The sequence below is a fragment of the Diceros bicornis genome, chromosome 14, assembly GCF_020826845.1.
Source record: "Diceros bicornis minor isolate mBicDic1 chromosome 14, mDicBic1.mat.cur, whole genome shotgun sequence".
In the NCBI taxonomy this organism is placed as follows: domain Eukaryota; kingdom Metazoa; phylum Chordata; class Mammalia; order Perissodactyla; family Rhinocerotidae; genus Diceros; species Diceros bicornis.
In genome coordinates this window covers 19,091,205-19,119,040 of record NC_080753.1, presented here as the reverse complement: position 1 = coordinate 19,119,040, position 27,836 = coordinate 19,091,205, and the positions used below count along the sequence as shown (strand labels likewise).

The following is a 27,836-nucleotide window of genomic DNA, read 5'->3' as shown; positions in this document are numbered from 1 at the left end:
TTTTTCTTTTTGCTTTTTTGCATTTCTTAGAGTGACCAAGACTTATTTGTGCAATTTTTAAGTTAATTTTTAAATATCTATACTAAATGTTGAATTTCCCAGTTGAAAAAAGAGAGTTCTTAAAATATATGCTGCTAAAGTCAGAGCTTATGGCCACAGGAAACAACAATAATAGATTGCAAACAGATGTTTAAAAGTTGGTGCCTGAGTCATATGGTGCAAAGGCACTAAGGCTTCCCCTAAGCCAGGTGCTGCCCAGGCAGCCTGCCTAGGGGCAGCTCCCTCTTACTTTGAACTCACATAAGTGATTCCATGAGTTCCTCGTACATAGCAGAGGAAGCAGTAAAGCTCGCACCAGGACTGTTACATGGCTCTTCCTTCGGTCTTTCTCAACAGTGCCCCATCAACTTAGGCTTTTGTCGTTCCTCCTGTGAGACGAAGCATTTAAAGTGAGCCCTTCAAGCACAGGCAGACCATACCTCCATTGTCGAATTAGACACCCTGAAATTGCTCGCCAGTGACAGGGACGAAATGCTACCCAGAATCGACACCACTGAAGCCAGATTCCCAGCTGTGGTTGATGGGCTTTGCTGAATGACGACTGAAAGATTTCGCACAAAAGATGACACAGCTGCCTCAGTGGCATTACCTGCGATCACACTGAAATTCTAGAAATAAAAATGGTTACACTCTAAAAAACAATAAAATGATTGTGTTTCATCAAATTTAAATCATATTTCTTGGCCATATATCACTAACATTTGTATGGTGCATTGTAATGTAGGATGATTCTATAACAATGATAACAACAATGGGTGTTATTCAGTGCTTTCTATGTTCCAGACACTGTACTAAATGCTTTACTAGGGATTCATTGAGTTAATCCTTTCACCGCCCTTTGAGGCAGGTACCATTATTATTTTTATTTTATAATTAAGGAAACTGAAACTTGAAGAGACTTATTAAAAGACATTTTCATATAAATTATTATCCTATGGGGCGGAGTCAAGATGGCGGCGTAAGCAGACTCTGAACTCACCTCCTCCTGTGGACACAGCCAATTTACAACTACTCGTGGAAAAATTACCCCTGAGACAGAACTGAAAACTGCATGAGAGGAACTCCTGCAACAACGGACAATCCTAACTGAGGTGGAAGAGGCAGAGACTCCCTTCCGGAGAGGAAAAAAGCCGCCTTCACAAGCCGCCAGCTTCACGGCCGCGGGAGCAGCGCACAGGTCTGCAGCCTCCCTGGAGGCGCGGGGCCCTGAGCCGGGGAGCGCCTCCGCTGTGGGCATTTTGTGGACCCAGCACAATCGAGACCAGCGGCATAATATCTGACTTTGCCTGCTACTAAAGCATTGGGGAGCACCCCCAGAAAACCCGGTTCACAAAGAAACTAAAACTGGCTCTTAAAGGGCCCGCGCGCAAACTCACCCGTTTCAGGAAGCATCCTAAAATCACCAGAAAGAAAGGTGCACAGTGCTTTGGTGACAAGAGACTCACCTAATAGGCCCTGAGTGCATCTCGGTGAGGGGTGTAGACCTCTCCAGGGACTGGGACATTGGCGGCGGCCGTTGTTGTGGCCTGGTGTGGGTGTGCTGACAGACACCATTGGAGTTCTCCCTGAGGCCTGCTAGCCCAGGGTCTGCCCCACCCGCTAGAGCACCGATTTAATCCAGCTCAGCCAGGGCAGGCAGCCCACCCTAGAGACTGGCCCCACCCAACAACAAGCCCTCAGGCAACTTGTGGGCCTGCATAGATTGGTGACTGGATTCTCTGCAGCCTGGCAACTGAGCCGACTTGAGTGGCGCAGGGTGTGCACAAGGAGCGGGTGGAGAGTGTGGGGCCGTGGCAGAGTGTGTGGGGCTCCTGCTGTGGAGAGACTGGGTCCGCTTGGGGAGGTCGGGGCGCTCACACAGGGCAGGACTGTGCTGACTGTGTGTGTGGACCTGTGGGCGGCAGGGCTTCTCAGCCGCGGAAGACTTGTGCTTCTCAAAGACCCACATAGGAGGTTTGCTGCACCTTCCAAAACCTGAAACAATTGGGTGCTCCTGTGCCTGAGGCCAGCCCCACCCAGCTGCAATCCTCAGAGAGCTGACAAGAGACCTAATAGGCTAGAGGCTTACAGCAATTGTAAGGCCCTGAGCCTAACAACCTGCCACGGTGGGGGCCTACTCACTGAAAAGAAATACTGCAACACAAATGTGGTATTAGAACTTGCAGCCAACTGTGCTGGGGCTCCCCACACCTGATAAAGAGACTGAAGGGCCCGCAACAACTACAAGCAGCTGAGCATTACAACAGCTGGCCAGGAGCATATCTCAGCCTCCCTGGGCGCCTACAGGGAGAGCAAACAGGCCACAGCAGAAGGATACACGTAGCCCACATAGGGGTCACCCCTGGAACATTGAGAACTGAGGGAAGCACACTGGAAGCCTCCTAAGCCATCACTTACATAAGGTCACCTATCCAAGAGCAGGAGACATAGCTGACCTACCTAATACGTAGACACAAGCACAGGGAAAGAGGCAAAATGAAGAGGCAAAAGAATACATTCCAAGTAAGGGAACAGGACAAAACCCCAGAAAAGGAACTAAGTGAAACAGAAATGAGCAACCTACCTGACAGAGAGTTCAAACTAAGAGTGTTAAGGATGCTCACTGATCTGGGGAGAAGAATAGATGAACTCAGTGAGAATGTCAACAAAGAAATGGAAGATATAAAAAAGAACCAATCAGAAATGAAGAATACAATACTGGAAATGAAAAATTCATTAGAGGGACTCAAAAGCAGAGTAGAGGATACAGAAGAACAGATCTGTGAGCTGGACGAAAGACTAGAAGAAATTACCCGAGGTGAACAGGTAAAAGAGAAAAGAATTAAAAAGACTGAGGACAGTCTAAGGGACCTCTGGGACAACATCAAGCGCACTAACATCCATGTTATAGGTGTCCCGGAAAGAGAAGAGCGAGACAAGGGGTCAGAGAATCTATTTCAAGAAATAATAGATGAAAACTTCCCTAACCTAAGGAAGGAAACAGACATCCAGGTACAGGAAGCACAGAGAGCCCCAAACAAGATAAACCCAAAGAGGCCCACACCAAGACACATCATAATCAAAATGTCCAGAATTAAAGACAAAGAGAGAATCCTAAAAGCCGCAAGAGAATGTCAAGTTACGTACAAAGGAAACCCCATAAGGCTATCAGCTGACTTCTCAGCAGAAACCTTACAGGCTAGAAGAGAATGGCACGATATATTTAAAGTGCTAAAAGGAAAAAACTTACAGCCAAGAATACTCTACCCAGCAAGGTTATCATTCAAAATGGAAGGAGAGATCAAAATTTTCCCAGACAAGCAAAAATTAAAGGAGTTTGTCACCAAGAAACCAGTGCTACAAGAAATGTTAAAGGGACTGATTTAAGGGGAAAAGAAAAGACCACAAATAGGAAAAATTATCTATTTCCATGATTAGAACGTAATGAATACATATGCACAACAAAGAGGTTAGATATGATATCAAAAACATGAGGGAGGAGGGGAGTTAAAGGGTACAGCTTTCAGACAGAGGTCAAACTAAAGTGACCATCAATTCTGTATAGAAGAAGAAAGGAACAGAGAAGGACTACTAAAACACTGAGAAAAAAAAAAGTTAAAAAATGGCAGTAAGTACATACTTATCAATAGCTACTTTAAACGTCAATGGACTAAATGCTCCAATTAAAAAGCATAGGGTGGCTGACTGGATAAAAAAACAAGACCCATATATATGCTGCATACAAGAGACACACTTCAGACCTAAAGACACTCACAAACTGAAAGTGAAGGGATGGAAAAAGATACTCCATGCAAATGGCAATGAAAAGAAAGCTGGGGTAGCAGTACTCATATCAGACAAAATAGACTTTAAAACAAAAACTGTAAAAAGAGACAAAGAAGGGCATCACATAATGATCAAGGGAACAATCCAACAAGAGGATATAACACTTGTAAATATCTACGCACCCAATGTAGGTGCACCTAAATATATAAAGCAATTATTAACAGACATAAAAACAGAAATAGACAGTAACACAATAATAGTAGGGGACTTTAACACTCCACTTACACCAACGGATAGATCATCCAAACAGAAGATCAATAAGGAAACATTGGCCTTAAACGACACACTACAACAGATGGACCTAGTAGATATATACAGAGCATTCCATCCAAAAACCGAAGAATACACGTTCTTTTCAAAGGCACATGGAACATTCTCCAGGATTGATCACATATTAGGCCACAAAACAAGTCTCCATAAATTTAAGAAGATTGCAATAATACCAAGCAACTTTTCTGACCACAATGGTATGAAACTAGAAATCAACTATAGGAAGATAATCAGAAAAGCCACAAATACGTGGAGATTAAACAAAATGCTACTGAACAATGACTGGGTTAACGAAGAAATCAAAGAAGAAATCAAAAAATACCTGGAGACAAATGAAAATGAAAATACGACATGCCAGAATTTATGGGATACAGCAAAAGCAGTTCTAAGAGGGAAGTTTATAGTGATACAGGCCTATCTCAACAAACAAGAAAAATCTCAAATAAACAATCTAACAATGCACCTTAAGGAACTGGAAAAACAAGAACAAACAAAGCCCAAAATCAGTAGAAGAAGGGAAATAATAAAAATCAGAGCAGAAATAAATGAAATAGAGACCAAAAAAACAATAGAAAAATTATTATCCTAATTATACAATAACTGATATTCGGGGAGATTCAGTGACTTTCCAAACAGTACCCAGCTAGGAAGTGGTAAGGTAGGGCCTACTGGCATTAAGTCCTATGCTATATTCACTATACTATGCTGAGAAATTCTTGGTAGGATGAGAAGACAGAGGGACACACGTGGAGATATGACTATACTTTGTCACTGAATTTGGAGTTTTACTTCTTCCTTGAGGCTCCCATCTGCTTCCACTACACTGAGCTGGCTTGGAAGGCAGCAAAGAAGGGTTATTCCCTTCTGTTCAAAACAAGTCAACCCAGGAGCCCAGATCCCACCAATTTTCCTTTTTGTTCTTCTCAGCTGACAGTGTTGTTCTCTGCCCAGGGCACCTGAGATCTGCCTGCCCTCACACCCTGGGGTGGACTAGTCCCAGCTATGGTCCATGTCCAGAACTGAAGCAAAGAAGGCAAGAGCAAGGAGACTCTAGGAGCCATCTGGTCCAATCTCCCCCCCTGTTTATAGATAAGGAAACTAAGGTCCAGAAAGAGAGAAGTAAACGGTCTACAGTCCCTGATATAAACACCATTCTGGGGTTTTCTACTGCAATAGCAGGTCTCTGGCTGGGACAGAAGTTCTGCTCAATATGGGGATCTATTTGTAGAACAGTATCTGTGAACTGGTCTTGGAGTCGCTCTTTCCTGTGGCTTGAGTCCTAATTCATCACCATTTGCTTCCATCTTTCTATCTACCTTGTTTTAAATACTTGAACTTTCCTAAAAGACCATGATGTGGAGGTCACAGCACTGGGCTGAGAATCAAGTGACCATGTTTCTAGTTCAGCACTATTGCTACCAAAGGGACCATTAGCCCCTTAGTCCTTCATTTCCTGATCTATAAAAGAGGTTGGTAAACCAGATGACCCCTAAGATCCATTGCAATTCTATCATTCTCTATGGTTCACCTCTGCCTGACCCACTCCCTGCCCCGAATTCTGACATGTGTACATCCTCACTTGTATTAAGACTATAGCTTCTGACTCATACCTTTCACTTAGATCTTTGGTTCCCAGGTTTTCTGGACTTCTGAGGCCAGCTTAGTTGCTGTTCTATCATCTATCATAGACCTCTTCAGCATTGATTCACTCCTCTGCAGAACCCCTCTCCACCAAAACCATCGACTCTGATATTTGCTGACCTTCTCAACTGCCACCTAGACTCTGTTTCTCAAGCCTCCACTCCCTGGGTTGGCCAGGGTCTGAGGTCACCCTTGAGTTCTGAGCACTCGCCAATGAGACAAATTGATGTGTTTTACCCTCTACCTGGCCATGCTCACTGGGAGATGCCCACTGTGAAACTCGAAACCAGGGTGAGTCTGCAAGGTGGAAATGCTTTACCTTCTTCAGTTCTTCCAGCTGAGAGAGCACACAGGTTTCCTTGACGACCTGCCACCCAGAGGGCTGACACCTGGCCGTGATGCTTCCAATGTAGCCACTGCTACAGGGAAGAGTATACTCATCATTCTTAGACCCAAATCCAAAGACGATGCTGTTACACTGGACTGGAAAAGAATGGAAACAGAGAGGAAAAATGTCTCTGAACATCCTGGCCCTCTATATCAACTATATAGCAATGATTTAGAGATCATATTTTCAGAGACAAAACCAAGGCAAAATTCAGGAAGAGAAGTTTGTCTTTGAAGCCCAGCTTCATTCCTATCAGCACCTTTTTCTCCTTCCTGATGCCCTCCCCTCCCCAAGGCTGGCCCCTCTCCCTCCAGGTGTCTGATCTGTGCCAACAATCTCACGTTTAGTGGGCTATCAAATAGTATTAGGTGAAAATACGGCAGACTGTGATAACTCCCAGCAAATATTTTCACTCTTTAAGGAAATACTAGAAAACCAGAAAATCTTCAAGACACTATGGAACAAAGCGGTAATGATATGGTTAAAAGATGGGCAGTTGCCATCGGGGGTGACACGTCCCACTTTGTACCCCTTTAAAGGTTTCTCACGCTGTGACCAGCCACTAGTGACTCTTGCAGCTGGCCCTTAATAATATATTCTTACCATGACTGGGACTGGGAGAAGGAAATCTTGAATGGAAGATCCACAGGGCTGTGATTTTTGTTTGTCTTCCCCAGTGCTGTGTCCTAAGTGCCCAGGCACTTTGGACACTTAGTCAATATTTGTTGAATAAGTGTTGTTGAAAGTGGCACAAATTTTGGTAGGAGAGCTTTAAGATTGAATGTAAAGAAACAAAAGAAAAAGAAAAACATCAGGTATGTGTGTGGGGGTGTGTGTATGTGGTGTTAAAGACCCGGATGTGTGCATTCTTTCCTTGATTCCTTGGATTATGATTTGGGAATATTGTCAGCCTCAGTGATATCTCCACATGTATACCAGTACCCTACTGCTGAATCATTTCCATCACAGCCTGCAGTGAAATCAGTCTTCCGTGATGTTTACAGTAGAGGTCAGATCACCAATTGGCAAGGATTTGAACTAGTCAGCTGAAACTGAATTTCACCATGCACAGCTCCCTGTTTCTACTGTAAGTCAGTCTTAAAATAATTCTGTATCAGACACTTCTCCAATCTACTTCCTGAAGATACAAATGAGCTACTAATTAAAGGACTCCCTTAACTTAAGTAGAGGATAGAAGTCCAGTATTACCTTTTCCGAATACTCTGAAAGAGTCGTCTTCTAGTGGAAACAGATGGTGAAGGCCTGCCTCAGCCTTCTCTGCCACCTGCTCAATGGCTGACAGCAGCTCAGAGGTGCTGCTGGAGCCAACAACCTCATACCCGGCAACGACACTTCCATCCCTATAATGATTATGTGGAAAGAAAAGTGAGATTCATTCATTCAGTCACTCAGGGCCTACTCTGTGTGCACACGGCATTAGATCCATAGGAATACATCAAACAAATTTGGTCCCTGCTTTCATGGAACATACATTCTAGTGGAGAAGGCAAGGCAAATAAGAAACAAGTAACCACCATATAGAAGTAATTATATATATATATATATAATTATTATATATAATTATATAGTATAATTAATTATAATAATATATAACTTAATATAACTAATTATATAAATAATATATAATTATATATAATAATATAAAATATATAATAATTATTAATTATAATAATATATAATTTTATATATATATAAATTTTGTAAGTGTTATGTGAGACTGGTACAGTGATAAGAATAGCAGGTAGACATGAGGCCCGCTTTAAATAAGAGTGATCAGGAAACTCTTCTCTGTGCAGAGGGTCTTTGAGGTTGAGGTCAGAGGATGAGAAGAAAAGGCCCGTGATGCAAAAAATGCTGGTGTAGCATGCCAGCACATGTGAAGGTCCTGAGGCAAGAAAATTTCTAGAGTTTGACAAATCCAAAAACTAGCATGGTTAAAGCTCAATGAGCAAGAGAGAGATGGGCAGGAGATAATATTAGAGAAGTAGCCAGGAGCCAGATCACATAGGGCCTTAGCATTTGAATTTTATTTTTATTAAAAGGTTTTATTCTTTATCAAAAGGAAGTGGCATGATCAGATTTATTTTTTAAGATCATCACTCTGGCTATGGTAGAAAATAGACTGAAGGGAGGCAAGCAGGGAAGCAGGAAGAGTAGTAGGGACAGAGGTAGTGGTGGCTTGAACTAGTTGAGTAGCAGTGCATGTGGGGAGAAGTGGTCAGATTCAGGCTGCATTTGAAGACCGAGCCATAGGACATGCTAATGGAGCAGATTTCAGGTGTGGGAAAAAGAAACCAGTCAAGAATGACTGTAAGGAATGGAAAAACAAACTAATGTATTCGTACGATACCATACTACTGGGCAATAGAAAGGAAGGAACCACTGATACTCAGAAAAACAGAGATGAATCTCAAAGACATCATGCTGCATGAAAGAAGCCAGGCACACAGAAAGCTATACACTGGATGATTCCATCTATATGAAGTTCTGGAACAGGCAAACCAGCCTATGGTGATAGAAATAAGATTGGTGGTTGTTTCTGGTAGGGGGGTGAAGGAGGGCATGGAGGTTGGCTGGAGAGCAGCACAAGAATACTTTTAGGATAATGGAAATGTTCTGTATTGATGGGAAGTGGCTTGTACAAGCATTTGTCAAAGCTAATTAAGCTGTACACCTAAGGTTTGAGCATATTACAGTATATAAATTATACTTCAATAAAATAAATTAAAACAAAGGATAGCTCCAAGGAAGAATAGCATCGCTGTAACTGAGATGGGGAAGACAGTGGGAGAAGGAGGTTAAAGATTGGGAGAGTGGAGTGGAGGACCCCTGTTTTGGACATGTTACATTTGACATGCATGCTAGAAAATCAAGCAGAGATGTTAACAGGCATTGGATATTCAGGTCTAAAGTTTAGGGGAGAGGCCAAGCTCCAATAATAACTTTAGAAACCATCAGCATAGAGATGGTGTTTGAAGTCATGAAAGCCAGTGAAATCACATGCATTAATTAAGTCGACCCTGGAATAAAACCATGAGTTAAACACTGTATTATCCCCATTTTATAGATAAGGGAACTGAGTCCCAGAGACAAGTTGAGTCAGGTAATTATTAATTACTAATTGATGAATTAGAATCTCTGATGCTCCAAAGTTCAAACTCTTTTTTTCTTTCTTTTTTTTTCTGAGGAAAATTCACCCTGAACTAACATCCACTGCCAATCTTCCTCATTTTTTTTTGGTATGTGAGCTGCCACCACAGCATGGCCACTGACGGACAAGTGGTGTAGGTCCACACCTGGGAACTGAACCCAGGCTGCCGAAGTGGAGTGCACCAAACTTAACCATTAGGCACTGGGGCTGGCCCTCAAATTCTTAATCACTTTGTTGAACTACCACTCACAGTAAATAAATCGAAATACCCTTTTACGTAGTGATGGTCACAGTGTCTTTGTGTTCATACGGCCCTTCCATATTGTTTAAAAAGTATTTTCTTGCCTATTATTTCATTTGATTTAATGAAATTAAATCAAGTTCCACAGGTATTAACAGTCCTGTTCAACAGATAAATAAATTGAGACAATGAGAGATTAAAATTTACTTTAAATCATATATGTAAAGAGTAAAACCTAAATAGCTGTATTTTATAGACTTATGCCTACTTTTACTGTGATTTTGTCTACAAATTATTGGAGACAGCTTCTGAGATATATATGACAGAATGAAAGTTAGAAATATAACTAGAAAACCAGGATCAAGGAAAAGAAAAATATGAATGTTGAATACAAAATTTATTATGATTGGGTTTCAATTTTGTCTATGAGTTCAATGACAGCAAAGTCAAAAAGGAAAATATAGCTAATTATATAGACCTTGATATAAGAAAAAAAGAAGCAGTGTTTTTCCTAGCACTGAATTTTAAAGAAAATTATACATTATATAAGGACATGAGATGATTTAAAGGATAATGTCCAGGACAATTATTTATAGCAAATGCTGTTGAAAATTTTCTATGGATATTCTTTCAATTAACTGTGAAGAAAAATATGTCAAGTTCTCTCACCTCTAAGCTACTTCTTCTATCAAGCTGACTAATAATAGTTGATAATGCACACATGGCTAACTAACCAAATAACTTGGAATTAAAGCATAAACAAAAGGATAGTTTATTTGCTGTAGACAATGACTACTAGGTTTTGAACTATGGTGCATACACGATATCTATGCAAAAATACAATATTTTACCCAAAGCTCCCTTTGTGACTCCCAGTTATACAATATCATACCCGCCTGCGGTTGTGGAAGGAGAAAATCCATCCCTCTACCACCCACAACCCTCATCCCCACTTCTCGCCCCTTCCCATACATGCACACCATGGTCTCCTGCTTCCTTTCAAGTTCTGCCTTACAAATGTGGGTTTGCAATCCTAGTCTCTGATCCGTAGCTTTGAGAATGCCATTCAATATTTAAGATCCTAAACTCACCTAAATGAGAATATAGGCTTTCCCCTTCAGATTTTTTAAAGGATCACAGATTCTTGTCCAGTTTTAGTAAGAATCCTACTAGATAGATCAGTTCTGCCTTCTTTTCTGTAAAGGTCACTTGAGAACAGCACTAGGCATTCTGCAGGACTGGTGCACAATTCCGGGGATGCCCTTCTAAGGCCATTGTGTTACTTACCGAAATTGGGTGACACGAACTGACTCAAAACCTTGAATTCTTTTGTATGCTTCTTTAAGCTTACAAAGAGAACAAAGGGAAATATGTTGATCTTTGTCCCCACACAAGAAAGACATTTGAGCAAAAAATGGATACAGACAATAAATAAAACAACAGAAGCACTGAACGAAGGAAAGAGATACAGCAGGAGGTAGTTGCACGTTATACAAATACGGTTAAAATGACAATTGAGAATGTATGCATACACACACACATATAATTTATTTTTGAGGTTGCTAATATAGAGTGAAGAACTAACTACTTAGAATAGGGGATGAATTTGGTACCAAATAATACAATAAATTTACCCCAAATTTATCTATTTTCTCCTTCTCAAAAATAAGCCATTGATTTCCATATATAATTAAACTAAATCTACCTGCAAAGTATTTGTGCATATCTTCAATTAGAAGTTGATGGTTCACACCTGAACCATCATCCTAGGCAGAGGTACGCTGATCTAGCCTTTATGTGACTTTATTATGAGTCCAGAATTTTGCTTAGTAACTGTCTTTAGACTCTAACAAGAGAGGCTTCCTTATGGAACACATTCCAATGAAATTTTCCCAAATGAAAATTTCATTTGACAAATAAAAAACAGAAAATCATCAAGAAGTCTTGGTATAATATTACCCACATAAATGAGCAAGACTGAACACAAGAGAAGTGGAAAGAAGTCAACTGCTAAACTCTCTCAGGAAAAAAAAGTTCAAAATAACGTCAGTTGTGGGTAATGCTATTAACTGCTCTGTAATAACTCATTGAAAATGAATAACTAAGAATATATAAAATAAAAATAATAATTTATATAAAAATATTATAAAAAGTTATTATAATTTTTATATTATATTACTATATTATAATTATTATAAAAATTTATATAAAAATATATAAAATAAACATGCTGAATTGAAAATATCTGAATTTATTGGTTAAACAGCCAACAATTTCTTATGTAATAAGTAGAAAGTGCTTACTTGAATTTCAATTCCAGTGGCATATCTGGAGTATGTAGCAGAGGATGAATTCAAAAGGTCTTTGGTAAATGTTTCATTAATTTTGAAAGTGCCCCAAACCTCTATGGAAATTAAAAAGAAGTTTATAGATACAAAAACTACTCACTTGATTTTATTATAGCATAAAATTACCAAGTACGATTTGGAGCCCATCTATTCAACAGTGGTATTTCAATTGCTTTTTATAATGAATGTTCACCTAAAATAATATAAGAAGTGTACGTAAAACCAGAGTTTTCAATTGTTGATTTGGAACGTAATGGGAAATTGCTGGTAATCAAGACAACCTTATAAGTAGGTAAATGTGTGGTCACTCACGTGTGGTTAAATAAGGCAGTCACTTAGCACTGAAATATATGCCCATCTAGGCATTGAGCTTAAACATTGTTCCTGTTAAAAATTTTTAAAAAAAAATTACTACTTGCTAACTCCAACACACCCCTTGCTTACTCATCACTGGTGCTTTTCTACATTGGGACAGGTCTTTCCCCATCTTTGTATGGACAAATCCTGTTTATGTTTCATTCAGGACCTAGTCAAATGCACCTCCTCTGCAAGGCCTTCCCTGATACCCAGAGGCAAAGTCTTTCCTTCCTCTAAATCCCTACGGTACTTTATCCATATTTCCCTTACAACCTCTATACCTATACTACTGTTTGTGAACATGTCTAATGTATATATGTCCCCACTCTACTCTGGGAAACCCGTTATGAGTGTAATCCCTGTCTGATCCATCTTTGCACCCACGAAGATGGCTCAGACATGGACCACCTTTCAAAAGGTAGGCTTTCATCAAAATTTGTGGAAGAAATTACATTGTCTTCTTTCTTGTGTTACACTCTGGTCTCCACAACTAGCCTGCTAATTCGTAGACAGCAAGAGAAATGCTTTATCGTGTCCTCCCAGAATTTGACCCAGATCTGAGTATAAAGATGGTGCTTAATAAATACACGTTGCCTTAACCTGAATTGCTGTGATCCTGGGAAGGGGAACCAGGGATGCCCAGGAAAGCTGGACTATTTCAGAGGTTCTCTCTGACTCTTTGCTCAGCTCTACTAAAATTCTGAGCTTCAAGATAACTGGAGTAGGGCCGGCCCCGTGGCTTAGCGGTTAAGTGCAAGTGCTCCGCTGCTGGCGGCCCGGGGTTCGGATCCCGGGCTTGCACCGACGCACCACTTCTCCGGCCATGCTGAGGCCACGTCCCACATACAGCAACTAGAAGGATGTGCAGCTATGACATACAACTATCTACTGGGGCTTTGGGAGAAAAAAATAAATAAAATTATTAAAAAAAAATATATATATATAACTGGAGTAGTTTCTTTGGGGAAACTTCTTAAAGTCTTTCAAGCCCTGGAGGCCACGTCATTTGGCTCACTCTTCATCCATTGAACATCAGCCTGAGTCAACAGTAGCTCCCTCAGCTTCCACTGGTTTCCTAAGCTAGACTTTTAACTTCTGTTTTGTTTTGGTGATGCATTCAGTACACGTATTTGTTGCCAATTTAGAGCATTTCTTTCAATATAGTCACTGCATTTTCTTCCCTGCTTTCACACCTCTAGACGTCTCTTTTCTGGAAATTGATGTTGGCAAAAGAGATGAAATGAAGGTAGGAAGAAAAATTTTATTTACTCAAGCAGTTCCCCTACTTGTGATTTCAATGAATCTCCCTAAATCTCAATAGAATCATAGAATTGCAGAGCTGAGCTGGATGTGTCTCAAGGTTAAAGTGATGCCCAATCAAGGACTTGCATTTCTGAATTTTCTGCACGTGTGAGGCTCTCACTGTGTCCAGCCGAGCCTACCGGGGTATATCATCACTGCCCTCCAATCTCCCTGCAAACACTAGCTCTGTTCAGGGAGACAAAGAGTAACACGTGGGCAAAGGGCTAGAGTCCCCTCTCTGTCGCATGCTGGGTGGGAGGTGTCCCAGCCCAGAGTGCCCCTCCTGGTATCCTTCTGTGCTTACTTGTTCTCTCACAGAAATTGACACTCTGGGCGAGGTTGTTGAGATGACAGTCACAGCTCTGGTGTGATCCATCCGTGTGAAGGCAGCATTTCTGGGGATCAAGGCATGAGGGGGGAAACCAGGTGTAGCCATCTTCACAGGCACACCGCAGGACCCCATTCTGGTTGCCACAGTCTGCATTAAAAAAACAGAGCTTCGTCTCATAGGGCCTGGTTAATAAATTGACTACTGCTGACTTCTCTTCTATGGCTCTGACTTAGAATCTGAGCCAAATATTTCTCACCAAACGCTAGAAGGATGAAACTAAGATGGCACATTGTTTAAGGTAAAGAAATGTTCAACTCAACAGATTATGAGGTTGGTATCAGAAACCTATCAAACATTAAAATCAAATGGCTGGGACTAGCATCCAAAAGAAGAATGTATGTCCAGTGGCTATCCCTTGGAATGGAAGAGAGAAGCAGAAGACGGTATGTCAACCTGAGAGTTATTTGAAAAGTTCTAGAGGGTATTTGTCCAATATCTTATTGGAGGCTCCCCTCCATCCACCTAACACCATTCTCAGGAAGGCCCTATAAGCAAGATGGCAAAGGCAGAGATACTTTTTTTTTTGAGAGTCATGATGAAAAATTCCATCTGCCAATCCTGTATGCTCATTCCCTTCTCACTGACCTAAAACTCCCACCAAAAACCATTCCTTTTTAACAGACAAAAAAATGGGGTAAAGTCACCAGACATCTTTGTGAAAATATGCATGATGGTGTGCAGTGTATGGTTCTCAAACTTTATCATGCATCAGAATCACCTGGAGGGTCTCATTCCAAAGTTCCTGATTCAGTACGCCGGGAATGGGGCCAAGCATTTGCATTTCTAGTAAGTTCCCTGATACTGCTGCTGCTGTTAATCTGGGTACCACACTTTGAGAACCACTGCTTTAAACAAATCATTTAATTTCTCTGAATCCCACTGCTATGGTCATTAGTGCTATTTGCCAAATATTTCTTGCTCTCTTCCAGGCAGATAGTAGGATTGCATATCCTGGGCCCCTGAGGTTGGATGGGGCCATGGAACCAGTCCTGGCCAATAAGTTGTGAGCAGAATTAATGTGTGTCCCTTCTGCGTTAGAGAATTCTATTGCCAACGTGAAACCCCCCAGTGTTCCATTTCTTTTTGGCTCAGAATGGGTACATTTGAGATAGTGTCTGATTCATCAACCTGAGTCCCCAAGTGACCACACAAACACGGCCCTTCTGCCAACTTCAGTGGATATGAAGCCTGAAGAAGAAATAAAACATTTATTCTTTTAAGCCACAGAGATAGTAGGGATGATTGTTTCCACAGCATAACCTGACCTATCCCGACTGATACACCCACCTGCCCCAGTCCACTCCCAGTCCCCAGAAAGCTGACTTACACGTGGTGGCCTTTGCTCTGATAATCTTCATTGGCCCATGTAACCATAATGACAGAGACTCCAAAACCTTCAGAAAATTCTTCAAATCTCTTTTCTCCTTGGAATCTCGATAGGCCACCTGAAGCAGCAGCTCATATTCCTGGACTGGGCCTAAAAAGAGGGAGAGAGTCAGAAGCCCTCCTGTCTCAGTCTGGGAGGGGAATCTGGCCGAGGAAGTGACCGTGAAGCAATCGTCAGATTCAGCCTGGAGGTCATGGACTGCACCGCACTGCTTGTTATTGACTTCTGCTCATCCAGACATTGACTAAAAACAAGCATCCAGAGCAAACATGCAGAGTCCCACACATGCCTGAGATATGTCTACCCTCTCACTTCTGCCAGGCCAGCTGCTCGCGCGCTCTCGCTCCCACCCCAGCATCACTCTCCTGACTTTACAGCCGTCCTCAGGACACATCCAGAGTCAAGATTCAGGGGTCAAGACTGAAGGGAGAAGAGGTAAAATCCTAGTCACTGTCTCCTCCTCCTCCCCTAGCTCTGGTCTCCTTGAACTATCTCCAATATAAAACTCATCTTAGTATGAGTATGAGATCAATATAGTATGAGATCAATATAGATCTCATACTTTCCTCTCCAAAGAGCCCTTCCTCCTCTTGTAAAAATGTTCCATTAATTAGTCGAGTTTGAGTATCTATATGAAATGCAAAAGAAAAACAAAACTAACCCTTCCTTAAGCCTTTATGCTCCTTCATCTCCATCCTATCATTTCTGAGCAGCACTTTTGTTTCCCTAAGGAGAGGCCATTAAGTGTTTTTGGCTGGGAGAGAAGATGAATCCTAATAGTCTTCTCCCACCCAGAAGTCATTTAGGCACATTCACATGAAACTTAGTATGAAATTCCATGGTTTCAAGGTCTTCCGAAGCTAATCTATGGACCCCAGATCAAGAATGTGAAGGACCTTAGAGAAAAAGAAGCAACAGGTGACCATCCTTTTATCCTGGGTCTCGTTTCATTGCCATTGACAGTGAAATTTCTTAGATTTCTCAGGACACCACCATGCTTTCTGAAGGGACAGATGAGATGGGGAGCTTCTATGAGACTGTCCTGTTTCTTAGGGGTCCTGTGGGTCTAGGCAGAGGGAGATTTGTAGAGAAGCAAAGCAGCTGGATCAATCCCTAGGCTTCTCAGAAGAAAATCAAGAGGGTAACTGGAAGCTGGTCGAGGCTGAGACATGTCCCAGGACATTTACAAGAGACTTCTGTCTGCCATGGCTCTGGCCATCTCATACCATTGAGCCTTAACTGCCTTCTTGTACTCTCCCCAACTCCTTGCAGGCTGGAACCTCTACCCCAGGTCTTAGGAGTCACCTCAAATGGTGGGAGCTAAGAGGATTCCCACTTCTACTGCCCAAGCAGGTAAGAAGTGGGGATCAGGGGAAAGGTTAACCCTAGTCACATTGTCAAGGGTTAATGGCACTGGTTCTGGAGCCAGACTGACTGGGTTTGATCATTCCTCCTGCCCCCTAGCCTTTATTTCACTGTGCCGTAAAATAAACATGACCATTGTACCTAACTCAGAAGGTCAGTGTGAGGATTGAATTCATCTAATGCACTTCAAATAGCTCCTGGCACATTATAACGGCTCAACAATTATCAGCTGTATTTTACTGTCAGGGAAAATGTATTCACGGCATTCCAAGTTGAATCATTTCATTTTCCTGAAGAATTGTAGCCTCGCATGGTGGTAAGTTCTACGGCACGATTAGCACATTGTTGTATGGCAGATTTATTGCACTGTAGGAAGACTTTTATGGACTGACCCAGGAATCTAACAACCATCTGTGTGCATCACAGTTTCCATGAGGAATGCATTCAGTGCTTGAAATATCAGACCCACAAGTTAAATTTCAGAAAACAACTCATTCCCAGAACAGAGGCTGTGCCCATTAATTACATTGTTAGGATGAAGGTAAGGAAGAATATGGAGCAGCTACTCGCTAGGTCTGGTGCAGGATACTATGCCTTCATTACATTATTTAATCCTCACAAATGTTTTACTAGCAAGAATTACTATTATTCTCATTTTACAGATTTGGGTTGTTTAATAATGTGCCAAAGATCACACAACCAGTCAGAAGTACTATTGGGGTTTGAACCCTGGTCTGTTGGCACCAGTGTCCACTGCACCGTGCTATCTAATGGAGTCTCACCTAGAGGCTTTTTCTTATTCACAATGAGTTCTCTTTTTGTTTTGATGCCATCACTTCTCTGTTAAAAAGAAAAAAAGAATAATTACGGCGAGGCTTTGTAATGTCGTACTCCATGAGGTATGTTGGATGTCCCAGATAAATTGAAATTACGGATTTAAAATGCAAGCTGGGGAAAGTGGGGAGGTGGCAAGAGAAGGTCTCACTGAGGCAACTTTTGAGCACAAACCTGAAGGAGGAGGGGAAGTGAGGATCCCTGGAGAAAGAACTTTCCAGGCAGACAGAACAGCATATGCAAAGGCCCTGGGATAAGAATACGCCTGGCATGTGAAGGCAGAGCGAGGAGGCCAGAGTAGCTAAGTGGAGTGGGTGAGGAGAGAGGGGCAGGAAGTGAGGTAAGAGAGTGTCTCCAGGGAGGCAGGTTGTGTAGATCTTTACAGGCTATGACAAGGGATTAGCTTTTTCTTGAGTGAGATGGGAACCCACTGGAGAGTTCTGAACAGAGGAAAGACACATGCTAGTTTACTTTTTGAAAGGCTTGATCCTGCAGCCATGTTGAAAATAGACATTTCAGGAGTTGTTGAAATAATATAGCTGAGAGATGATGAAGGTGTGGATTAAGGTAGTAGCCATGGAGGTGGTGAAAAGTATTTGAATTCTGGATATATTTTAAAGATAAAGCCACAAAAAGAAAGAGCCAATGGTTTAGATATGGATTATGAGAAGAGTCAAGCATGAAAATAAGTTTTCTTCCTAAGCAGCTAGAGAGATGGTGACACCACTTGCTAAGACAGGAAAGGAGGAGCAGGTTTGGTGAGAATAAAATCAAGAATTTAATTTTAGACATACTAAGATGAGGGGTCTATTGGGCATCCAATTGAAGATACCAAGTAGGTAGCAGACATGTGAGTGTGGAGTTCAGGGGAGAGGTCTGAGGTGGAGATATAAATTTAGGATTCATCGGCACGTAGAGAACATTAAAACCATGATCCTAGATGAAAGCATCAAGAAAGTGAGTCTAGATGGGAAGAGAGAGTCCAAGGATTGCTAATGCCATCTTATATGCTTTTTCTCCATCAAAGACGCCATAGGAGAGAATGTGTTGAACTAAAAAAAAATCTCCAAGGGCTGGCCCAGTGGCGCAGTGGTTAAGTTCGCACACTCCGCTATGGCAGCCTGGGGTTCGCAAGTTCGAAACCCAGGCGTGGATCGACGCACTGCTCATCAAGCCGTGCTGTGGTGGCGTCCCACACACAAAATAGAAGAAAATGGGCACAGATGTTAGCTCAGAGCCAATCTTCCTCAAAAAAAAAAAAAAATTTCCAAAATGGTTTTGTCCAAGATCCTTATTCTGCAATTAGGACATCTAAGCTCCAAGAGATGAAATGACTCATCTAAGGCCACCCAGCTAATGTTGGTAATGTTGAGATGAGAACTCATGATTTCTGATTCCAAGTCTGGTAAATTATATAATTTCAGTTGCCTAGAGAGTGATGGATTCTACAAGCGCCAGAAGGAGAGAGGACGGGTGGTAGAGAGAAAAAATGGAACAGATGCCAACTCACCTCCAGGAAGCCATCATGGCCCTCAGTGGTTGCAAAGAAAGAGATGAGCCAGAATACCCGAGCTCTCATCTTCAGCAGGTCCCTCTCCTTTTCCTGGACTGAACACAAAGAGCTGGGTTCATAGCCTGTGACTAGACAAATGGTGTGCCATGCAAGGCTGAGCACAAAAACAAGTAATTCAAGCCAAAATTTAAAAACACACCCAGTGGTAGGGCCTAACTGAGCTGATCAGAAGCCCTGAGTGTCTGGTTATTTTCCACTTCATGTGTGTAGCCTGAGACACCAGTACTTCTGCTCCCTTTGCAGAAGTAGTAAATTTCTGTCTTTACTAACTTACTAGAAAATTTCTCAAGCGCTCTATTCTAAGTGACCAAATTTAACTAAACAGAGGCTATTTTAAAATTATGACTTGCTTAACTTTGAAGCTAGGTACATTTAACATCCAGCCTTTTATATTTCAACGTCCAGTCTTTTATATTTCACTGAGGTTCCCTTTTCATCTCAGTAAAAACAAGCATTAAAATAACCAAGGACCCTTAGAACTGTTAATGTTAAGGACAGAGTCTGAGTGTTTAAGCATAAAAATAATAGTGAACCAATCCAGCAAATTTCCTTTTTTATAGTTGATGTAATTGGCAACAACTGCCCTCTAGTTTATGGTTATCTCATAATAATTTAGACAAAACTCAGCACATAGTCATGGTCACAAAATTAATCATTTATACCCTAGAAGGAGTTCGTATTAACAGGTTATGTGGTGTCAGTGAAACAAATCACGATAAGTTAGAACTGTTCTGTCCAAAAAGTAGTCACTAGACACATATGGCAATCTAGATTTTAATTACAATAAAATGAAATTAAAAATTCAACTTCTCAGTCACAATAGCCACATTTCAAGTGTTCAACAGCCGCATGTGGCTAGGGGCTACCATGTTAGGCAGTGTAGACACAGAACACTTCCATCTTGGCCAAAGTTTTACGAGGCATGGAATATTATTCAGCCTTAAAAAAGAAGGAAATCCTGTCACATGCTACAACATGGATGAACCTTGAGGAAATTCTGTTAAGTGAAATAAGCCAATCATAAAAAGACAAATACTGTATGATTCCACCTATATGAGGTATCTAAAGAAGTCACACTCGTAGAAATAGAAAGTGACTTGTAGTTGGCAGGGGCTTGGAGGAGGGGGAAATGGGGAGTGGTTATTCACTGGATATGAGTTTCAGTTTTGTCAGATGAAAAAGTTCTAGACATCTGGTGCACAACAATGTGAATATACTTAACACTATGGAACTTGTAAACTTAAAAATGGTTAAGATGGTATATTTTATGCTGTGTGGGTTTTTTTTACTGCAATTTAGAAAAACCTTTTATTGGACAATATTGACAGAACATGAAGGAATACTTCCCTATGGCCTCTCCACACTCCTTTCACACCTCCATAGGAAAAGATGAAGCACTAGGATTCCCAAACTCAACAGCCCACCATTGGATAAGTGCCCTTGATTGGCAGTGCAGAAGAGGCAGAACTGGGCCCCCTTCCTGCCCTACCTCCTTCCTGGGTCTACTTCAAACTTCATGCCAACCCTGCCATCCCCAACAGTGCTGCCCCATGCTTTACTCTCTGATCTACAAGAAAAGGGGAAAGGCAGTAGAGACAGGAAATGACTACCACAGACGTGGCCTACATGTCAGTAGAGACCCTTTCTAGGGCTTTCCAGGGAAGTATGAAAAATAGGCAACGGGACACATCAACTTTTGGATTTACCTTCTCCTCTTTGGTGAGCGGTCCTCACATGCCCCCCCCCTTTCTACTTGCCAAGACTCCTCCTAAATCTGTGGCTTTAACTTTCTTAAGGGAGCAGCCTGTGCTCCAGATCATTCCTCCAGATATTGCTTCCCAAAACTTCTCTGCTCTGAGTCTTATTCCCCCTGCCCTGTGCTTTCTGCTTCCCAAAAGTGATGGATATTTGCTTCTAGAGTGGTATTTTTCAAACATTTTTGACCCATAGAAAGAAATATGTTTTATAACATGAGTATACACACACACACACAAATAATAAAATGTATGAGTGTGTGTGCATATATATATAGAGAGAGAGTAAATAACTGAACAGTTTTGTGAGATAGAACTAATGCTTTCTCTGAAACATGCCCTTGGATATTTTCTATTCATTTTGTTTTATTTCATTTTTATTGGTAAATTGTCGTGTCCCACTAAATTGATCTCCCAATACTTCCTGGAGGGCAGCCACATTATAGAGAGAACTTGTGCTCTTTCCGGCCCCTTTCCCACTTTTTGTCCTCTTCCAGGGAAGACTTTTGTTGTTGTTGTTGAGGAAGATTCACCCTGAGCTAACATCTATTGCAAACCTTTCCTCTTTTTTTTTTTTTTGCTTGAGGGAGCTAACATCTGTGCCAATCTTCCTCTATTTTGTATGTGGGTAGCCGCCACAGCATGGCCACTGACGAGTGGTGTAGGTCCATGCCTGGGAACCGAACCTGGGCCACCAAAGTGGAGTGCAATGAACTTAACCACTGGGCCACGGGGCCAGCACCCAGAGGAGACTTTTAACACGGATTCCTGGGTACTGCTCAGGCCATAGTCTGTAGCACTAGAGCTTTCAAAGTGCATAAGAGTTTCAGTGCATATGGGTGTGATCTATCCTCTCTTGAGCCAGGGTCTGCTTCTAAGTGGGAGGCCTGGCCCTCATATGGCTCTTTCTCTCAATCTCTCTCTCTGAAAAATCTTTCTCCCACACAGAGTCCAGGCCTGAGGCTACAAACCCAGCTCAAGAAGGCCTGGGTGACAGCTTTGGGCATTGTGAGAAAACTCTCTCATACTCCGGGCCTCTTTATTCCTTCTTCCTCCTACACTGGAGGGTGGATTGTGGGCTGTCTCCTTGGGTTTGCTAGAAATGGTAAACTGTAACTTATAGTCAGGGTTTCAGACCAGTGATTTCAAGTCACTGCTCTGTATACCAATCTTGAATAGCTGGACTATAAGGAAAGAGGAGGAGGAGGAGGAAGAGAAGGAAGAAGAAGAGGAAGAAGAAGAAGAAGAGGAGAAACGAAAACATGTAGGAGCTCATTAGAAGACACAGATGCCCTCATTCCACCCTAAACCTACTAAATCTTAGAAAGGCCAGGCTCAGCCACGTGCGTCATTAAAGCTACCCAATTGACACTGACCTTCAGGTAGCTTTGAGAGCTGTTGTTCTAGACTGGTTCTTTTTTGTTGTTGCTAGTGCTGTTGAGCGGATTGCAACTCCTAGTGACCCTGTGTACCGCAGAGCAGAGCACTGCCTGATCCTTTTGCACCCTCTTCGCACCTTCTGGCACTGTATCAGACAATGCTCCACTGCTAGTCACAGGGTTTTCATGGCCAATTTTTTCAGAAGTGGGTGGCCAGGTCCTCCTTCCTGGTCTATCTTAGTCTAGAAGTTCCGCTGAAACCTGTCCACCACGCTGGTATTTGCAATACGGGTGGCATAGCTTTCAGCATCACAGCAACATGCAGCCACCACAATATGACAACCAACAGATGGGTGGTGTGGTTCCCTGACTGGGAAACAAATCTGGGCCCAAGGGCACAAATCTTAATCACTAGGCCACCAGGATTGGTTCTAGGTTGGGGAAAAACGAGTTCTATACCTAAGTTAATCCTGTCATTTGAATTCTTCTTTGGGGTTTGGGATGCAAGCTCCAACTAATCAAAACTTTTTCTTTGCTTCCTCGGTGCATACAGCCCTTTCTGGGATAGAGTTGAAAGACTGGTTTTCAGATAAATAACGAATAATTTTTTAGTGTAATTATGCCCCACACCATACTTGGGACACTATTCACTGTCCAGAATTATTTATTGTTGTTCTGAAATTCAAACTTAACTGGGCATCCTGTATTCAACAACTAGTCAAAGGTGGGAAAACAGTCTCTCAAGGCACATAGGTCAAAATGGGCTGTGTAGTTAGACTGCCCAGGGCTCAGGTCCCAGCTTTGACATCTATCGACTAGATGCTCTTTGACATTTTCTTAGACTTTCTATACCTCAGTTTATTCATCTATAAAATGGGGAAAATAGTATCTAGTTCAGAGGTTCTTACAAGAATTCAGTGAGTTTTGCATATCAAGTACCCAGAACAATGACCAGCAGGTGATAAGCTTCAATTCTTGTTAGCTATTAACATAAGCATTACTAGCATTTCAATCTCACCACCAGTTTATATAGTCACTTGTTAGATTTTGTCAGAATTTGACTTCAGTTCTGAGTCAAATTAACTTAACAAATAAAAGGTGCTCCTGGGTTGATGGCCACCACTGTATAAATGGAGGGATCCCAGCCTCAAGGTAATAAAAATACGTATTTATAGTAACCGAGTTATCTGACTCAAAGGCAAGTCCTCAGTAGTGAGGATGTCAAGAAATGCCGTGGGGCGGTGAGGGGTGGGGTGTGGAATCTGATATCCCATTTAACTTTGCCTTTACTAGATGCAAACCCCATGGTATTTTCAGTACTTCCCTTCCAAGCTGGAAGGGTTTAATTATTTAAAAATTCCCAGAATCGTCTGTCCTTGCCGCAGATAAGGAGCTGTTGTCATCACAGTATGTGTGTTTACATCGCACCGCGCTCTGAGGCAGCTGGGGCCAGTGATGCCTGACCTACAGCTGTGTTGGCACTGGCTTCCGTGGGAAGGCTTGGCCATGGTAGAACCCCCCTCACTTCCCTGAATTCATCCAAGTGAATTCATTCCTGATAACCCCTGTCCTTCAGTTTGCAGAAAACAATACTAGAATTTGCTGTTACGCCTCTGGAGACTGTGGTCCATTGTCTCCCCATTCTTCCAGTTCTGTATTCATGGACTCCAAGTATCATTTATTTATGTCAACAGCTGTCTCCTTACCAACAGTGGTGCATGGTTGGAACAGCTCACACCTACGCTTTCCAGCATTTTTAACAACAATCTAATCTGAGGCACAGTTGAACCCTTGGTTTGCTTTCCTGGCATCAATATTTATGGGATCATGTTTCTTCTTCTATAAATAGGAGAATTCCCATAGAGTTGTCTCCCTTCTCTCTGTCTTGGACTCACATGTGTACATATGCATAATACACGCACACACATACACACACATACACTAATGGAAAGAACAGATCTCAGCTAGGATCTGAACAAAATCATGACTCAAAAAGAACTGATTGTTTTACACCCAGAGGACCTGTAAAATCTTGTTTTTATTTCACCTCTTATTTTATAAGTCTTTGGTAACATTTTCATTGAGCTCTGTCTTTGCATAGGAAACTTTGGGCCATCTGCCTTTGAGAAGAGTTTCTTTGTGTTCCTTTAAGTAGACAGAAATAGTAGAGAAGACAGGTGGAAAGACAGGTGGGGGAGAGAAAAGATAACCAATTTCATATCTGGAAAACTGTTTGGAGATTTGGTAAATTTTCTGGGCTAGACAAACTTTTTCTGGAAGGACTATAATTTAAAGTTATTTAAAATCTCAATGAGTGTCTATAAATATGTGTGCACAGTAAAATTTTAAACATATATTTTGTATTTTAGCTTGTTTTTAGTATGTTTATCTTGTATAAACCTAGTAGAAAGAGACCCAGATGAATTAGACCCTGACCCCAGGTTTGTCTCTTGTCTGTTAGATCTTGAAAAAGTTAAAAAAAAAAAAGCCTCAACGGACTCAGTTTCCTCCTATATAAAATGAGTGATAAAATAAGGTGAGCTCAGATCCATTCACATTCAGATTCTATTATTATATGCCCATTTCCCAGTTTCTATTTATAGACTATTTATTTAATTGTTCTTTTCATTAATGTCTGTCCATCTTCAAATCTAAGCCTGGAAAGATTAAAGGGAAAGATTTTACCGGGCTTTGTTTCTACTTTCTTTTCAAAGTGGTTATTACAATTCTTGAGCCTTCTTTGAGATGGGTTGAGGACCTAAGAAAAGTCCTTGGGTTGGGAAGAGAGAGATGATTTTTAAGAATTCTGGAATTATAAGGCTGAGAGAGACAAAGGAAATTACTTAGCTCAGTCTTCCCTGCCCCGGGACACTTTACCAATCTGCTAAACTTTAATCTGTTCACCAACTGTACTTTGAGAGCCTCCTATTTCCCGGGCACCGTGCCCAGCACTGGCTGTTCACAACATAGTCACGCAGGGTGTTCGTGCTTTGCAGCTCCATCCACAAGGAAAAACTCCAAAAGCAGTGACCCAGCCCCGCTTTTGAAAACAACTGCTGGGTTGCTGGGGTCTCTTTGTTCCAGGGTCCCTATTTAAACCCTCTGATGTTTCAATGAATGGCTCTCCCTGCAGAGCCCAGATTGTGACCCTACCTCCTCGTCTGACCCTTTTTGATCCAAGAATTGAGACACATTTTTTACAAGCCTGTGTGTCCTTTGCCACCCATTGGAACTTCAGCTCGAGAGCATTTCTCCCGTTGCAGGTGCTGTCAGCCTAGCCCAGCTGTGTGCTCCTTCCTAACAAGGACTCTGGCTTTTTTTAAGTCCATTTGGTCTGTGCTTTGTATCTCACATGCAGGTGGGATACAAGGATGGTTTGTTGTTCTTAGCGCAACGCCTAATACTTCTCAATTCCGTTGTAAAAAACCTGACTGCCAGCTTCACGGGTTGGCTCTATTCCAACCCCTTGTAACTAAACATTTTCTCCTGTCACTCTTGGTGAAGCAGAAGTTACCACCAAGTTGTTAAAGCATGATTAATGGCATTCCAGAGAAGGTGCCAAGCTCTTTCTTCCAGCCAAGCCTTCAGATTAGCAATGGGGACCCAGCCTTCCTGGAATCCCCAGGTCAGGCTTATTTCTCATATTCCGCACTTGACTTTGCTTACATAGAGTGGGTAAACCCCAGAGAATTTGAGCTTCCTGTTAGATTGTTCACTTGAGAAAGTACCTGAATACCACTTGTGGGAGGTGATAATTACATAAAAAGAAGAAATAAGAATAATTCTTTCAAATTTACAAAATGCTTTCATATGTATTGATTTGATTATTTTGGCAATCTTGTAAATTAAGTGGGAATTATTTCCGTTTCACACTTGGGAAAATGAGAAGGGTAAGCCTAAATCTTAAATAAAAAAAGTTTATCGACTACTTCCCTGAATTTCTCTCCCAAAAGAATCTAATACTTCTCCTGGACTCTGGGCCGGTTCGTTTTGTTGTTTGGGGCGTGATTTTAATAAAGTCATGATTGTTACTTTGATCTCCATCTGAGTTCCTTACAAATAAGCTCTCTTTGGTAAGGAAAAAGAAGGATATATATTGCAAAGCTATCCTCCTAACAAATGTGAGTGTCATCAATGTCTAAAGATACTCAGTAGTCTAGTGATGAAAACACAATTCATCAGGCCCACTGGGAAGAAGCTACAGAAACAGGCTGTGTGGGGTCTTCATACGTGAGCAGTCGGATTAAAGACGTTACAAACTTTTCTTGGATGATCTATTTTTAAGTAAGACTAAAACAGATATCTGACTTCTCATTCAATACTTATCCTGAAAACCTTAATGGTTTCAGATCTACCAAAAAACACTCATTCTTTAAGTTTCCCTATGCGTATTAACAGTGTCTTCATCACAATTTCCTAAAAAGTAAAGGCAAGTTTTTCAATCATATTCACCAAATGATTCTTCTAGAAATAGAACCAGTTGCCTGGCATTCCACCCATCCTGCAAATGTCACGTCAATCCATACTCGGAAAACTTCCAGGCTCCATGCTATGTCAAACTTGTTATCGTGGCAAACTTGTTATTTGGACCCCTACAATCTGCCCTCAGACATTCCTTCTATTAAGCTTCCTCTTGTGTATCCTTAATTCCAGGCGAACCAGGATCTTTCTAGAGTGAAAGTGCTGCTTCAGAAGGCTTATACATTTTGCTTTTCATAGGGATGGCCAAACTGCCCTTCTAATCTGTACTTGTTTACACTCCCTGGTAAGGCGTAGAAATTCTGTTATATCACACTGGCCCAACATCTTTTTAATGTTTGCCAAACTGATAAGCAAAATTTTATCTAATTGTTTTAATTTTCATGTCTTTAAGCATTTTTTCAGATGTTTATTGGCCATTTGTATTTTTTTCTGGCTTGACTGTTTAAGTCATTATTCTAAGTTTTTCTATTGGAATGTTCATATTTTCTTAAGGACTGCTTCTTAGGAGCTCTTTGTATAGTATGGATATCAGATCTTGTCTGCTACTTGTGTTATAAATATTTGCTTATCATTTGTCTTTGGTCTTTCAACTTTTTATGTTGTCTTGTTCTACATAAAAGTTCAAAATGTAAGTGAAATTGTGCCCGTTAATCTTTTCCATTATAGATTTTAAACTTGAGGTCATGCTAAGAATTTTTGTCTATAATTATAAAAATATTCTGTATTTTCTTCTAACACTTCTTGAGGTTTTTTAAAAATCCATCTAAATCTTCAGTCCTTCTGGAGTTATTTTAGGTTTGAGTATGAAGTAGGGGTTTACTTTCATTTTCCTCCAAATGAATAACCAGTTATCCTAACTACGTTTCTTGGCTAAAAGATTCTTTATGAATACCACCCCGATAATTCTTTATCAATTTTAAAGGCCAACTTGTCATATAATAAAATTCTGACTTATATTTTAATTCTACTGCTATCTGTGTCTTTTCTTTTACTAGTTAGTTGCGTAATCGATATCTTGGTCAACAACATAGAAAAGTGTTATATGCCTAAGAAATATATCGTTAAGT

General features: G+C 41.3%; 1 protein-coding gene across 2 annotated transcripts in view; it reads right to left on the bottom strand.

Annotated features, from left to right (window-relative positions):
- The window catches only part of ADGRF1 (adhesion G protein-coupled receptor F1), a 41,967-nt gene that overhangs the window by 11,233 nt on the left and 2,898 nt on the right, over positions 1-27,836 (bottom strand). Inside the window, exons 2-10 of one of the 2 annotated variants that reach the window (XM_058554196.1) lie at positions 19,092-19,189; positions 17,530-17,587; positions 15,323-15,472; positions 13,909-14,082; positions 11,901-12,001; positions 10,885-10,943; positions 7,394-7,545; positions 6,116-6,279; positions 480-668 (exon numbers count right to left, since the gene is read on the bottom strand). In XM_058554196.1, the coding sequence (XP_058410179.1) occupies positions 480-668; positions 6,116-6,279; positions 7,394-7,545; positions 10,885-10,943; positions 11,901-12,001; positions 13,909-14,082; positions 15,323-15,472; positions 17,530-17,587; positions 19,092-19,160 (1,116 nt within the window). In that variant the 5' untranslated portion in view covers positions 19,161-19,189. Of the gene's footprint in view, positions 1-479; positions 669-6,115; positions 6,280-7,393; positions 7,546-10,884; positions 10,944-11,900; positions 12,002-13,908; positions 14,083-15,322; positions 15,473-17,529; positions 17,588-19,091; positions 19,190-27,836 lie in introns of those variants that run through there. The other variant, XM_058554197.1, reaches the window with a different exon arrangement.